The sequence below is a fragment of the Gopherus evgoodei genome, chromosome 8, assembly GCF_007399415.2.
Source record: "Gopherus evgoodei ecotype Sinaloan lineage chromosome 8, rGopEvg1_v1.p, whole genome shotgun sequence".
Classification (NCBI taxonomy): Eukaryota; Metazoa; Chordata; order Testudines; family Testudinidae; genus Gopherus; species Gopherus evgoodei.
Genome location: NC_044329.1, coordinates 108700549 through 108715898, shown reverse-complemented (window position 1 = coordinate 108715898; position 15350 = coordinate 108700549). Strand labels below are relative to the sequence as shown.

At 40.4% G+C, this 15350-nt stretch overlaps 1 protein-coding gene across 2 annotated transcripts in view; it reads right to left on the bottom strand.

The window, feature by feature from the left end:
• LOC115655955 (phosphatidylinositol 3-kinase regulatory subunit gamma) overlaps positions 1–15350 on the bottom strand; it is a 359546-nt gene that overhangs the window by 7385 nt on the left and 336811 nt on the right. For both annotated transcript variants that reach the window (XM_030572048.1, XM_030572049.1), the window contains 7 exons: positions 11386–11497; positions 9066–9164; positions 7391–7571; positions 6283–6408; positions 5173–5315; positions 1285–1461; positions 246–320 (listed from right to left, as the gene is read on the bottom strand). In XM_030572048.1, the coding sequence (XP_030427908.1) occupies positions 246–320; positions 1285–1461; positions 5173–5315; positions 6283–6408; positions 7391–7571; positions 9066–9164; positions 11386–11497 (913 nt within the window). The remainder of the gene's footprint in view (positions 1–245; positions 321–1284; positions 1462–5172; positions 5316–6282; positions 6409–7390; positions 7572–9065; positions 9165–11385; positions 11498–15350) is intronic.

The following is a 15350-nucleotide window of genomic DNA, read 5'->3' as shown; positions in this document are numbered from 1 at the left end:
CAGTTCAAGCTTGAAGACCAGCCTGCTAATATTCACTCAATGTCAACCAAGAATCCGTATTCAAAAAGGTAGCCACATGCATATTAGCTGAAAACAGATGCTAGCTCACAGGACACAAAACTTTCCCTTCGGAAAAAATTCCAATCCTTTACACAGAAACTGGCATTTCATATTATTGAGATCCTCAGTGGGAAGCCCGGAGCTCTGCCACTTATCAGTGAGATTAAATGTACAAGGGCACTTACTCATCAATATTTTCATTTTTGATTCCCAGCCAGTCGTTTATTCGCTTCTGCCTCACTCCTTTGTGATTGAGCCATCTGTCGGGATGAGAAAATAGAGAGCATTAGTATGTTCCCTAGTTGTTTGCTACTGACCAAACAGAAGAGAAGCTTAGACATAGATTCCATAGAGAGAGAGAATCTAGAGTCTGAGCTTACCCCCGGTGCACTAAAGCCCATGTGAAAGACAGACCCCAGGCAACATTACACAGTACACCCTTATACAGTCTTCTTAGAATGATCTCTTCACTGGGGAGGGAGCAGCAGAAGAGGCATGACCTCTAGACCCTGCAAGTCAATGGGGAAAGGAATGTACTATTGCCGGCTATGCTGGGTCTTCTGATGATGGCTGTGGCTGCCTCCCTCTCCCAGAACAGCATGCATTGTCACTGGTGCCTCTGTCCATGTAACATTCTCACCTTCTCTCTGAAGGGGTGTGCACACAGAGCAGGTGTTAATTCTCTGATACCAGCAAGGCTCAGAGGAAAGTGTGCTTTGGAGTGCCATGGCCCTCCCAACCTGTGAAGTTCCAATCCTATAGATTTGGGTAACACAAGCTTCTGAGGGATTTGGGTCAGTAAGAGGGAGTACGCCATTCTAAGGAGCCACCACTTTGCCCTTTGCCCTCTGCCAGTTCTGCATCTTCTGCTAACATAAATGGAGGAAGACACTTGGTCAGTGAGAGGGTATCATCCATGATGTTCTAATTCACATGAAAGCTACTTATATTGTAGAATGTGTACTGGTGTACCAGACATGCTTTGAAGTCTGACAGTTACAGTAATAGGCCATGAAGTTATTATTACAGAAGCAGTGGAAGGCTAACCAGCTACTCAATAATTTCATACCACGGGTCTAGTCTCCTGTTAGTGCACACACAACTGTGATTATAAAGAGGAGACCAGACTCCCATTAGTATAATGAACATACAGAATGATAGCAACTATCTTTACCAAGTTAATCACAGATATTGTTTTGAGGTGTACAGGCCTTGCCTACTTACACAAGATACTGATCTCTGATCTTGCGTAGCTGGATAAGATCAGGTTTGATGCTATTCATTTTCTTATCAATTTCCCTATTGTCCAGAGCTTGTTTCTTCAAATCCTGCTCCAGACGCATTTTACTATCATGGATCTCTCCCAGGCGTGATTTTAGTTTCTCATAATTCATCATAATTCTGTAAATAAATTTGTAATGTTTAAGCAGGAGAGAAAATTACAAAAAAGAAAAAAAAAATCAGTCCAGACTGCTCTAGCCTTAAGAATGTTATTATTGACTGGCTTACCTCTAATACACAGTACTGGAAGACAAAGAGCCATATTTCTTTATACCACATTCCTCTCATGTAACCATCAGTTTAGTAGCGGCTACTACTGTAAAGTGCTTTCATTTTGTTCGGAGTGCAGTTTTACCCTCAAAAGTGACTAAAAGAATGCTTCCTACTTACTCCTTGGATCTGCTCCTGTCATAAATTTTAAGATCTGTTTCTAAATGTAAGACAATTTTTTTTTACTCTTGACAAAGCCAACATAGCTCTGGGAGTGAGCTAGATCTGATTCTTTCTCCAAGCTCAGATTTACTTACTCAAGTTCTAACCTGCAATACAACCCTAGCACAGGTGTCACTGTCAACAGGATTTGGCCTGCAGCAGACACTTATTACTGGCAATGATGAGCAAGTTGGAAAGAACCCCGCTTGACTCAATTTCAGATCTCAAATTGGTTTGCAGGCCTGGCAGTTAAGAACAACCTCCCTTTCTCCCCCACATTCATTTACTTTACTTATAAACATATTGACACAACTGTTCTGGTGTCAAGGTGAAGCATGCGTGTCCCACAATGTCACTTTTACGAAGTCCCTTTTCAGAGTAGAATCACACTAAGGATATTATTGCAATTCAAACGATGCCATGTCAGGGTCAGGTTAGCCATCATACTTGTCCTTTTACCATAGGGCAACCTACAGCTGTGTTTATTTGCAAAAATCTTAAGAACATTTAGAACACTGGAATGAGACTGTATTCCTTGTACATAAATGCAACAGCTTATACTAAAAAGAGTAAGTTTAATATCTAGTCGCCAAACATTTGTGCAGAGATTTTATTACTGTGTAACGCTATAAAATAGGCAAAGCTGCTCTGCTGTTAAGCTTCCTAGATCTGGACTATTTAGTAAAGGGATAGCATCTTAGGCTACGTCTTCACTACCCGCTGTATTGGCGGGTAGCAATCAATTTCTCGGGGATCGATATATCGCGTCTCATCTAGACACAATATATTAATCCCTGAACGCGCTCCTGTCGACTCCGGAACTCCACCAATGCGAACTGCGGTAGCGGAGTCGACAGGGGGAGCCGCGAACAATGATCCCGCACCCTGAAGACGGTAGGTAAATCGATCTAAAATACTTCGACTTCAGCTACGTTATTCACGTAGCTGAAGCTGCTTATCTTAGATCGATCCCTTCCCCTAGTGTAGACCAGCCCTTACTTTGTGATTTGTTAAGCACAGCATACATTTACAGCACACTATAAACACTCAATGCAGAATAGGGGAGTTTTTGGTTTATAGTTGCTCAAATCACAGTAACTTTAGGCAATTAAACTATGATCGTTTTCTACGTAAGAACTGATATAAGTATCAAGAGTTGGAAGAAAGGATCACATTACTTGTTGTGCTTAGGTATTGGCAAAGCTTGACAATAAGAACTGCACCTTGCTATTAGCAGGCAATAAAGGTTTGAGTCTCAACCACTGACTTTTGTGTGGACTTTGGCCAGATTGAAATTCAATCTACATTACAAAAATATGGCTAACAATGGGGTTTAACATACATTAAGATCAGACTCTAACAGAAGAGAATTTTCATGTAGTTCACATTGACTTACATTATGATCACATCCAGCTCCTCATTCAAACTGCATTAGGAGACTAATAGCCACTGACAGATGGGGGGAAATCAGTGTGGTCCTTCACTGAAAAGTGACACTAATACTGGGATGGTGGGGTTCCAGATTTACCAAGTCTCCATTTCAAATATGCTCAGTTTACAAGTGAAGAGATGTTTTCTCTCTCTCTCACAACTGCATCCCATGCAAATTCAGCTGGGGATCTGACAGTCAAGCTAGGTTATTTCCTTCCCACACATCAGTGTTAGAGATTCTGCAGCACAAATCATGCCCTCATTTGTGCAACCCAATTAAGCCCTATGTGACACATTCTAACAAAAACTGATTAATCCATGTATCGAAACTTTAATAATTTTGTTAATGCTTGTGGAGAAACAGAATTCAGCTCTCTTGCACATTACTATGATTTAAAACAAAACATTTGCTTTTGTCGGATTCAGTAGATAAGACTATGAAAACATACAAGGAAAAGGTCTGCTGAGTCAGAAGTGGCCATTTTTCAGGGCAGAAATCACTCTCTGGAAAAGTGCCTACCACCTTCCCTACAGGTCTCCACTACTCAAAAAACCCTCCTTGACTTTGATTACTAGTGTTGTCTAACAAAGAGGTAGTAAAAAATTATGGAATTTTTCAGCTTTACAAATATTAGTTTTTTCTTAATTTCAAAATATTAAAAAAAAACCTTTGTAGGCACTGGATTGGGGACAAATCCTGATCTCCAATGAACAGGCAACTCTTAGCAATGTCAATGGGAGTTTCTAAATGGGCATCCAAGTGCACATTATGTGACAAGTGCTTTCAAGCTACTAATTTCTGAGATTCACTCTACATGTGGGTGTTAGAAATCACCTAAGTTTTTTTTAGCTCATGTTTTAGCTGTAAATTAATTTCTCCCATATATATTATATATATATTTAAAAATCCTCACATTTTCCTGACGAGAGCTCTTCACTATAAAATCTAGATTCACAGAAGTTAGAGACCAGAGATCATTCAGTCCGCCACCCAACAAATGCAGGATTATCCTCTACAGTGCACAACTGTTTGGGATATTTGAACAAAGGAATACAGTAGCTCCTCACTTTAAGTCATTCCGGTTAACGTTGTTACATTGCTGATCGATTAGGGAACAACTCACTTAAAGTTGTGCGATGCTCCACTTGTACATTGTTTGGCTACCTGCTATCTCCACAGCTGGCAGCCTCCCTATGCCCCCTCCTCCCCACAGTGCCTCCCGCCCACCGGCAGACCTCACAGATCAGCGTCTTCCCGCTCCTCCCCCCGCCTCCTGCACACGGCAATCAGCTGGCTTGCAGCGTTTGGAAGGGAGGGGTGGGAGGGGGGAGAAGCGAGGACGCAGTGTTGGAAGTAAAGGGGGAGGAGATGGGGGGAAGAAGAGGCAGGTCAAGGATAGGGGCTTGGGAGAAGGGGGGGGAATGAGCGAGCTGAGAGTTGAGCTCCCCCTACACCTGGTGCTTGCAGAGGAGGGGAAGCTACCGCTGCGCAATATGCTTCGCCTAGCCTATAGCACCTTCAGCCTCCTTGCCTGCCTCATCTCCAGTGCCAGTGGGCTGTGCCTGTGTGGGGTAAGGCAGGGGCACCTCTCAACTATAGTATTGTACGTACAGTATGTTTGTAAACACACTATTCCCTCCCCAGCATAGTATTAAGTTGCTTGTTTAAAATGTATATAATGCCTTTTGTCTGGCAAAAAAAAAAAAAAAAAAAAATTCTCTGGAACCTAACCCCCCTATTTACATTAATTCTTATGGGGAAATTGGATTCGCTTTACATCGTTTCACTAAAAGTTGCATTTTTCAGGAACGTAACTACAATGTTAAGTGAGGAGTTACTGTACGAAACTTTAGTAAACATACTGAACTTCTTCAATCATATAAAAGAAGGCTTAACGGAATTTTCTGTTAGCTTTACTAGTGTGTCTATGTAAGGAGCTCACACACAAGTATGGTTTGAAATACTACCGTTCGATTTCCTTCTCATTCCCCTCTCTGCGGAATCGTTCAATGTATTCTTTGCTGTATCGCTCTTGCGTGTGGCACTGTTCCTCAAATATTTTAATGGTTTCATTAAATGCTTCAATTGCAGTTCTCTTCATCTGAATTTCCTACACAAAGAAGCCAAAACCAAAAAGGATCCTTAGTCATTTGCATCCTGAAATAAGTTACAAGCGCAAGACTCGGTTATGCTTCCTAAATTGATTGTCAGAAAGAAACCTTCAACTTTTTTTTTTTTTTAATTGTTGCAAAGTATGATTTTTACTGAAGAGGAAAAAAACCAACCCATTTTAGCCAAAGTCTCATAGAGAGCGGACCATTTCTTTCACTACAAGGTTTACCAAGTTAAAAAGTACTTGTAATTAGGCTTCTTTGAAAGAGAATCCCATCACAGATCTTTAAACTAAAAATTTTGGTTCTAGCTGTTCGTGGTTTGTTGCCAGAAGCACTAATATTAAAGTTATGATGAGACCTTTTATTTTACAGCAACCAGCCCGAACAATGCAGTATAAATACTGTAAAGCACAAGATCTAATTTTGATCAAGATATTATATAACATGTAATATTACAGAACCAGGATGGTGCCCTTCCAGATACCTGATCTTCTAGGATTCTATCCTACTTTATGGCCCCTGTATGATGACACAGTGGCATGCAGTTCCTGGAAATCTCTCTAAGCCAGCTGAGGGAAGAGATCCCTGGTGCAGGCACTGCATACAACAGCATCAGTTCTGACTGCTCTGCTTTATGCTGGGAGCTGCCATGGTGTCTGTGACAGCTTAAAACCCTCATCTGGGCTGTGCTGTTCCTCCCGGAGTGCAGTGCTGTATCTCATACAGAAAAACCACATTCAATCACATTTCCTTTATTTATTAATTTTGTAATTGTCATCCCCACACCAAAAAAAGCCTCAAACCCTAATCAAGGAAAAGACAAATACGCTACCTATTGCTTACGTTTTGTTTTCCTTGTGTTTAATTAAAAAAAATTATTATTTGTTTCACAGTCTTACTAGGGATAGAAGTTCATCTTTTCAGCTACTATAATGATCAACAAAAGGTTATTTTGAAACTGACCTGTGATGTTCTGGTGTATTCTTCATATAATCTGTCATACTCTTTACTCTTGTCCTGATACTGAGAGTGGTATTCCTGAAGCTTTTTACCTACTGCATCTATGTTATCTTCTTTCACCAACTGATCCTGTGTATATCAGGAAAGAAAGAAGGTAGTTCTTTAGGCAAAGTAGTTTCTCCAAGCACTGTTCCATGTCAACCTAGTAAATGTGCATATTTCTGTGATCAATTATGCAGCAATTTTTACATCAGGCTTCTAGAAGTATAGCAGAGAGATCTAGTCTGACAAAGCAAAAAAATAAGTTTCACAGTCTATAAAGTGAGCAACTAGGAATATGGAACTCAGAACTAAACCAAAAATTGTAATAAAAAAAAACCCAACAAAGGCAACATAAGGTCAAGAGATGCCTAGATCCCTCCTTAAAGAAAGAGGGAATAATGCAGGCAGGAAAGATCAATTTTTTTGTTTGTTTGTTTTTAAAACAAGAGTTCACAGAACTTATGGAAAACCGCAGCAACCTTGAGAGACATTGTGCTCAGCGTTAAAGACTGTTGCATAGCATGGAAGAGGAGGAGTAGGTATCAGCCTAAAACCCCAGGATCTAGAAAATTAAGCCCAGGGCAAGGAGCCAGGTGCCACTCTCACTTCTGCCAGTGACTGATTTTAACATATTTTGTATATAAACCAGTTGCTTTGCATCCTAGACCACAGAGCCCTGCATGTAATTCACTAAACCTCTCAGCCTCAGCTTCTCCACTTGTAAAATACAGGAGATGACAATTACCTACATCATAAGGATGCAGTGAAGCAGAATTTAACGTTTACGTAGCTGGAGAATTATGAAGACTGCCAGTGTGAGTACTCAAAGTAGAGGTTAGGACCTCCTTCTCCCAACTTTGTGGTTATTGTTTTAGACCACATGAACTCTTGGAACCACTACTTCGTCCTTGAAAATGTGAAGTTGAATTTTCAAGCACAGAAGAGCTCTGAGTTTTCACATGATTCATGTGAACAGTTCAGGCTCTAGATAGAAGAGCCTAAGTTTTATGACAAGGAAAAACTACAAAACACATCTGCTAATAGTTACTGGGCTCTCTGAAAACCTCACCTGTTGATACCTGGATACTGGATACATCAGCTTCACGTCAAGCTTAGGATTGTACTGGGCAAGAGACTCATGGCGGTAGTGGTTAATCAGCTCCACAACAGAGTTAAATGTCAATGGATCAGAAAAACCATATTTTCCATCCCGATGATAAATCTTTATCAGTTTGTTGTTGCCACCCTTCCTGTAAGGCAATACACTAGCTTAGAGGTTTTATTGTGTGCATGGGTAGCGCGCATGCGCAGACACACACACAAGCCGCCACATGTATGGTATGAGTAGTCATGCTAAGTTTTTCATAAAGGCAACACACAAGAATCAGTGTAGCTAATCAAATAGACAGACAATCTAATATGTACCTTTGTAACTAAATTATCTAATATATATTAATATGTAAAAGGATAAAAAGTAAATAAATAGAAAAGGTCTCTTCAAGTTTTATTTGAGCAGCAGAAAAACCCAGAGTAAATCTCTTCCTGTGTTCACTCTGGTACTAGTTTATTGTATTTAAGACCTAGTTTAACCAGAAATTCTCCAAGGGAATGCTCAGGATTCTTTAAGGCAGCCACGCAAAAAAAACCAAGAGCAACGAGGCATATGAAACTCAGTACTAAACCAAAAAAATTATAATAATAAAAAAACTCAAAGACACATAAGGTCAGGAGATGCTTAGATTCCTCTTAGAGAAAGAGGGAATAATGAGGGACATACAGACAGGAAAGATCAAAGTATTATACAAATGAAAATGTACTTGCAAACCGATTATCTATCAAACAAACAAACAAACAAACAAACAAACAAACAAACAATCTCAAGTGTTGGATGCTAACACTGGATACTCAAACTTAAATAAATCCTTGGAAGGATTTATAAAACAGAGTAATTAATCCAGGACTTTACATTATCCAGGTTTGTGTTTGCTGGCAATTTATAGAAGTGCTTGCTTATTTTCCCTCCTACTACCAAAAAATTTAAACAGTGCTCTGTCTTTTATCTGCTTTCTTAATTTATGGCTCCTGCAGATACATGTCTATATGGTTAAATATTCAGACCACCATTAATTAGACTTTAAGGCAAAATCCTGACTGGATAGAAAAATTATCCTCTGTAACTTCAGTGTGGTTGTGCAATGTGCAAATCAGAGCAGAATTTGGCCATAAGAGTACATTTTTAAACTCACAAAAGGAAGCAGATTTTGAACTCCAAGACAACATAACCATCTATCACATGGCAACTCAGAAGAAAGCTGATCCTACTATTTTGTGAACATACCAGAGCAGATTCTGTACTGAGTTACACTCTGCTGTGCAATCAGAATCAATGTCATTAAATGCAGTATCCCAGCTTAGTGGAACCTCCTTAAATCCAAGTACTGAGACACAGAGAGATACAGAACTAGGACCTTTACTGATTATGTCTGCATCACAAAGATATCCAAATAGTACTGTCCCAGTATGCACTGGGCTCAGCACAAGAAGTGGGATGGAATTTCTAGGAGCTGGTCATTTGTTTCCTTATTCCAAACTCTTCATCAGCAATCTCTGGAGAAATGTTCCCAAGACAATGAAGACTACAACTGAGGACATTTCATGTAAATACTAATACGTGGTATCTACTGACATTGGTGAGACTACTAAAAGAAAGGTAAGACGAGAGAGTGAAAATACCCAACATTTACCGCAATGTCAGAGTGTAGTCTCCCTGCATCTTGGTTGATGCATCGCGCACCAGAAATGTTCCATCTGGCATGTCTCGTAATTTGTCATTTACCTCCTCCCTGGAGGAATGAAAGATTGGAAGAAGGATAAACGAAGTGTTAGGTAGTCGATTTGCTTTAAAATAGACACATTCAAAGAGAGGCCATCAGTGTAAGGGTGCGTAAAGAATTAGGTTTCCTTTGTGTTTTCCCTTCAAAATCAACTGCAATCTGAGGATTGAATGTTTGCTTTTCAAATTTTCTTATTTCAGATTTAGGATATGCATAGGGATAAGATTTCTGTTCGGCCTTTAAGGTTTGAACTTGTTTACTTTTAGCAAAAACCAGCAGCTGCACTTAACTGCTGTTTAGGAAGAAGGTTATGTATAACAACAATAGCAGCTGTGTCTCAGAGAAATCATCAAGTTCAAAACCTTTCACCAAGATCTGCTCACATTTAAATCCAAACTGGAAACAGGTGACTTTTGTGAAGGCACTTCTGGCCCTTTAAGAAACTGGCACTAATATGGTCATTCACAGAAGTTGTGTCAGAAAAGTATCCACACTATAGCACAGTTCTAGACTCAAGCTCAATTAGTAGTTTGATTCAGATATTTCTTTTACAGCAATTTTGTAACTACTGTAATACCATTAATTCCAGTGGAATTACTCCTAATTTTCAACTGTTGGGAAAGAGGAAATTTAGGGTTTATTCTTTTAATTAAATGGAAGAGGCTTTTATGGAATGGGTAGGACCCATAAGCATTTCAAAGGAAATTTTGAACTGAGTGTTAGTTAAACTTTCAGGAAACTCATTCCACCCAAATGACATACCACACTTTACTTACAAAACTAATACCTTGTCCTTTATAGCACTTTTCACACAAGGATCTCAGAAGCAAATTACAAATGTACACTTAATCTATTTGACTGAGAGCACCTCTCTCTTGTACCCTCTCCACCACCCATGAGATGCAGGCAATATACCTACATTTTAAAAGGAATTATAATGGATGTTTTAATTCAGATACTGCTGTAAGGTCTTATTTTCATTCTTTATAAGTGTTCTTAGTCGGCATTTAACTATCCTGGATGGAGAATCTCTTTCAAAAGAACAATTTCCATTACAGATATGAATGGTATCTGAGAAAGAGAAATTGTAGCCACAGAACCCTTTATGGCTTGGGCCTTACATATCTGAGATGGCCTCTCCATGTCTCCAGCAGTTGAGAATGACTAGGATGCTTGAACTTTCATTCTCTAGTAATGCCCAGGGGGCTGGAGATGGAGTTTATTGTGGAAGATCCCTAACTTATTCTCCAGTCCTCAGTCCAATAGAGTAAATGTCTGGTGGCTTTTAGGGCGCAGTGAAAAGCCCATTTGTTGCCCGAGGTGGCTGGATTGACAACTGATGAAATATATTTGTGGGTTTATTTTGTACAAGAAAATGAAATGAAATGATAAAGTACATATAAAGCTATTTCAGCAAAACTGTATAGACTAGGTCTCATCCTGAGATCATTTACTCTGGTAAATCAGGAGCAATGCCATTAGGTCACTGTAGTAATACTATTGTAAAGGTGATTTAAAGATAACAGAATCAAGCCCACTGGGTTTTGTGATCAAGTTTTGCCATTCTTTATTAAGGGCCTGAATTGTGCTATCCCCTCACAATGATCTAAATGGGGTTACTTGAGTAAGGTACTAAAACGTAAGGGTGGCACAATCTGGATCCTTTTTCTTCTGTTAAAGCTCTAGGAAGCGAGTGGGGCTAATGGACTCTTACTAGACATCTCAGCCACGAAGCAAACAGCAATCCAAAACTGCATCTCATTCTTGTTTTATTCTCAGCTCTAGCATATTTAATTTATTGGTTTTATTCTTTACATAAAAGACTCACACTTACTGAAAGTTTCATGAATTGCTCATTCTCAAATGCTATGTTTAATACATCTAATGACTGAAGACAATACATTCAGAACAGCTTGGTTTCACAACCAGAAAGGCTAGAAAGGCTTTTTTTCCTTAAATCTTAAGATTTTATAGAAAGAATGATTAATTCAAGAAAACAGTTGTGGCCACAAGATTGTGAACTACTGTTGTAGAACAATAACCATAGCAGAACACCTTAAAACACACTCAGTTCCCAATTTAGCATAATACTTAACACATATTTCAAGTGCTCTGCAAAATCTGGGCCTGAATGCAGTTCCTGAAGTGAAATGTTGCCAGAGCATATACAGGCTCAAAGGGAGCACAACTTAAATAGGCTCATTCTAGTCCAGCAGTAAACATTCTTTACCTTGAAATATCCCCCCAGTACCACTCTGCATCCTGCAAGGAGAAACTGGAATTGTCTTTTATTCCATTTGTGTTGACCGGAGTCATCGGTTTTGGGGGCTTTGGAGGAAGAGCTGAAAAACAACAACAGATTTTTTTTCCATTTAGCTTTCTGGCTTATATCACGAAACATTCAAGAAGTTAACAGTCAAGGTATTTTAGTTAACAAAAGTCAGAAGTGAAACATATATAAGGCAAGGCAAAGGAAATATGTTATAGAAACCTATCAATGGCTAATGGGAGAGAACAGGCAGCTTGAGTCTGGATGTGTTTTTTCTCCAAAATGTATGGAATTCGTAAGTTATTAAAGCCCATTATACTAGTTCAACATATGCCAAAAAGAAGTGAGCTGGGCTCCAAAATAATTATCCAGTCTATAAATGGAACAAGTGGGAAATTCACAGGAAGTGGCAGTTCTTGGTAAGAGGAGTCAAGACAACAATCACAATAACTAGGATAATTTAACTGTTCACCGCCCCAGGCAAAATACTGAGGGCTTGACTGTGGCTTAGGTCACAACCTAGAAAGTGTGTGTGTGTTGGGGGGGGGGTACAGCTGTGTAATAGTTACAGTTTTCAGAGGAACTGCGGCCATTGCCATAGCTTTTGAAGAGTAAATGTGCCCTCCCCTCCTATGACAGATCAACTTTGCTGACTGGTGAAAGAAAAGAGGAGGGTACTAGTCTGGATCTCAGCTAGACTTCACTCCTCACTAGCAACACAAGGACTGCAACTATTGCTCCATGCTCAGGTATACAATAGGGAATGAGGAACGGAATAAGGGAGTGAACAGGTGCTGGGCTAGTCACAGTCTAGCCCGAAATTGTCAAGCTTCCCCTTTGAACTGCAAGGTGTAAAGGCCATATCACAAGGGAGCACAACTCTCCACGATACATCTACATTGCAGCACACAGGGACACCACACCCATGGCAGCAAATCTCAGAACCCTAGTCAACTGACTCAGGCTCCTGGTACAGAGCTAAAAATAGCAATATAGACATTCCTGCTTGAACTCTGAAACCTGGTGAAGGTGCTGGATCTCAAAGCTTAAGCAGAAACATCTACACTGCTATTTTTAACCCCTTAGCGCAAGACCAAGTCAGCTGACCCAGGCTCTGAGACTCACTGTTGTGGGTTTATTGTTACAGTGTAGACACACCACATGCTCCCAGGCCTAGATTACACAGCCTCCAGAAGGTGCGCTTCACAAAGTACTGAATATAGCAATGCAAGATTGCAATTCTTAATGCAAGGGCATGCAATCTGCTGTCAGGCAGGAATGCAATTATGATTGCTAGAAACAAAAAATGTTCATCTCTAGTTCAAGTGCACAGTGACTTGACATTGAGAGATGCATTGCTTAGAGCCATTCATCTGTTCCCCTCTGAACCACACCTCCCATATTGGAAAAAAACAACTGTGCTCTAACTGCAGTTTCAAATGCCATTTCATGTTGAGGATCCAACACACAGTAGCTTCACTGTTCTTGGACAAACCAGCAAGTACTCAACCAAGCCAATCTAAACTAACCTGAACCTTGACCCAGACATTCACACTCTGGAGTTACTGATGAAGCACCTGATTCAGATAGCAGCATTCATTCTGCGGTACTAATATTAAAGCTGCAGCATACAGATTCTTTTTGTGGTTCAGCTGGGAATGTCCAGGTGTGCATGAGTCTAGAGGACCAATATCAGATTTTGTATAAGGACGGTGCAATTCTATTGAGCTAACTAAAGTTACTTGCTTCTACTAGATTTAGATGTGGCCCCATGATTTACAACCAGGGTAATTATGGTTTGTGCGGCCCTTTAAGATGGTATACAGGTACTATTGAGAATGAATTAAGTTCATGCTTTAGTCTACCTCCTTGCTTGAAGCAGCCTCTAGGACAGAGGTCCCCAAACTGTGGGGCAAGCCCCTCTAGGGGGATACTGAGGAACATTTGGGGGAGCATGGCTGGGGCCTGGACCAGCCCCCACAGGGGGCAGGGAAAGAGCACCACCCAGCTCTGCTCCTGGCTACCAGCTCCAGGCCCCCAACTCCACTCCTGGCCCAGCCCCAGCTGTGGCCCCACGCTTGGCTCCCTTACTCGTCTGCACCCGCCCCCGCCCCCAGAGCTGTGGCCCTGCTCTCGGCCCCACCTCAGGGGTGCAGACAGGGGTACGAGAGGGGTGCAAGATAAAAGGTTTGGGGACCATTGCTCTAGGAGCTAAATTCTGATTTCAGTTACAGCAGTGTAAATCCAGAGTATCACTGAAGTCAGGAGTATATCTGAAACCCTATGGCCCTGTGATTCTACTTTGTTTTCTGACTACTAAAGTTGAACTGGCTGTTATTTCATCCGCAAAGTCTCTGTTCAGTCATATTTCTGAATTACAAAAAAGGACAGTGACAGTTTATTTTTAAACTCACATTTGGATATTTCTGCCACGCATGCTCTCAATGAACTACAAAGAAGCGTAGACAATGCTTAGAATTCAGTCGCTAACATCTGCCTTCAATACTAGGTCAGAATAAAAGATTCAAACACTGCTATTCTAGATCTGTTCCAGAACTTTCCGTAGTTTTAATAAACCTATACCAACTAAGCAAGCACAGGAGGCTCTAGCTCTTTGCACTGCGGTGTTTTTTTTTTTAAAAAAAATAAGAATAACCCTGTAACCATGCCAGGCAGGCTAGGATTTCATGGGATGTCCAAGTCAAATGGGGGGCTCGCAAGAACATTGCAATGCTGGTGGTAATTTTTCCTCAGTTTGTCTTATACCACAGACAAAATATGATGTTGGGGGTACCATTCTGGCGGAGCTGATCTTTTACACATGAAGATCATGTCCATTCTCAGCTCTGGCTTAAGATTCTCCACCAGTGCATTAGTGCAGCTTCATCGTTGGAAGCTGTAGAGAAACCAGTGCAGGTGGTGGTGGTGGTGGGGGGAGGTTAAGTCACTGTTATCTGAACTTCCTGTGGGAATGAACCAGACCTGTCCAGACAGACCAGGAGTCCTTCCTACTCACCAGGAATGGGACAGAATTTGCCCCAAATTTGTTTCTTCACATCTACTGATCCCACACATCAGTAGGGAGAAATAAATACAATTGACACTGTATCATTTCTGTAAAAGCAGCAAGGAGTCCTGTGGCACCTTACAAGACTAACAGATTTATTGGAGCATGAGCTTTCATGGGTGAATACCCACTTTGTTGGATGCAACACGAAAGCTCATGCTCCAATATGTCTGTTAGTCTATACGGTGCCACAGGACTCTTTGCGGCTTTTACAGATCCAGACTAACACGGCTACCCCTCTGATACTTGTATCATTTCTGTGTCTCAGTTAAAATTTCATGGAAGTGCATTGTTTTTCTACATAGCATTGATTACTTCAGATGTTACTGATATTGTACTGCTACATCAAAGGGGAAAAAACTGCCATGAGAGGAAGTTTAATATTTCTTGTTTGACTTTTTCAGCCTGACAGTACTGTAATCTACTGGAAGCTACCTGAACAAAGTGCTGAATGTAAAAATATTTTAGGCTCTGCAACCTAGAACTATGAGCAATGGGATAGAGGCTTTTAATTTATGGGTTTAGCAAGTGCCTTTTACTCCAAACATATTAAGTAGTGAAGCAGCTACCACGCTGATGCTTTTATGGCATTTGTACAGTGTTAAATTACAGAATTACATAGGTGATCTTAAAATAGCGGTGTGTGGATACTGGTGAAAACTAACAGCAGTATAACTAGAGGAAGCTCTGTGGTAGATCTGTGTGTGTGGAAAGTAAAAATAAAATAAGGCTTTAGCCTTCAATACCAATTTGTGGAGGACCTTAAAATCTAGTTTCATAAAACTACACCTGACAAACAAAACATTGAGTTAAAAGCCTACAATAAAGTGAGGATAAAAAGGAAATGAAAAAACTGTGA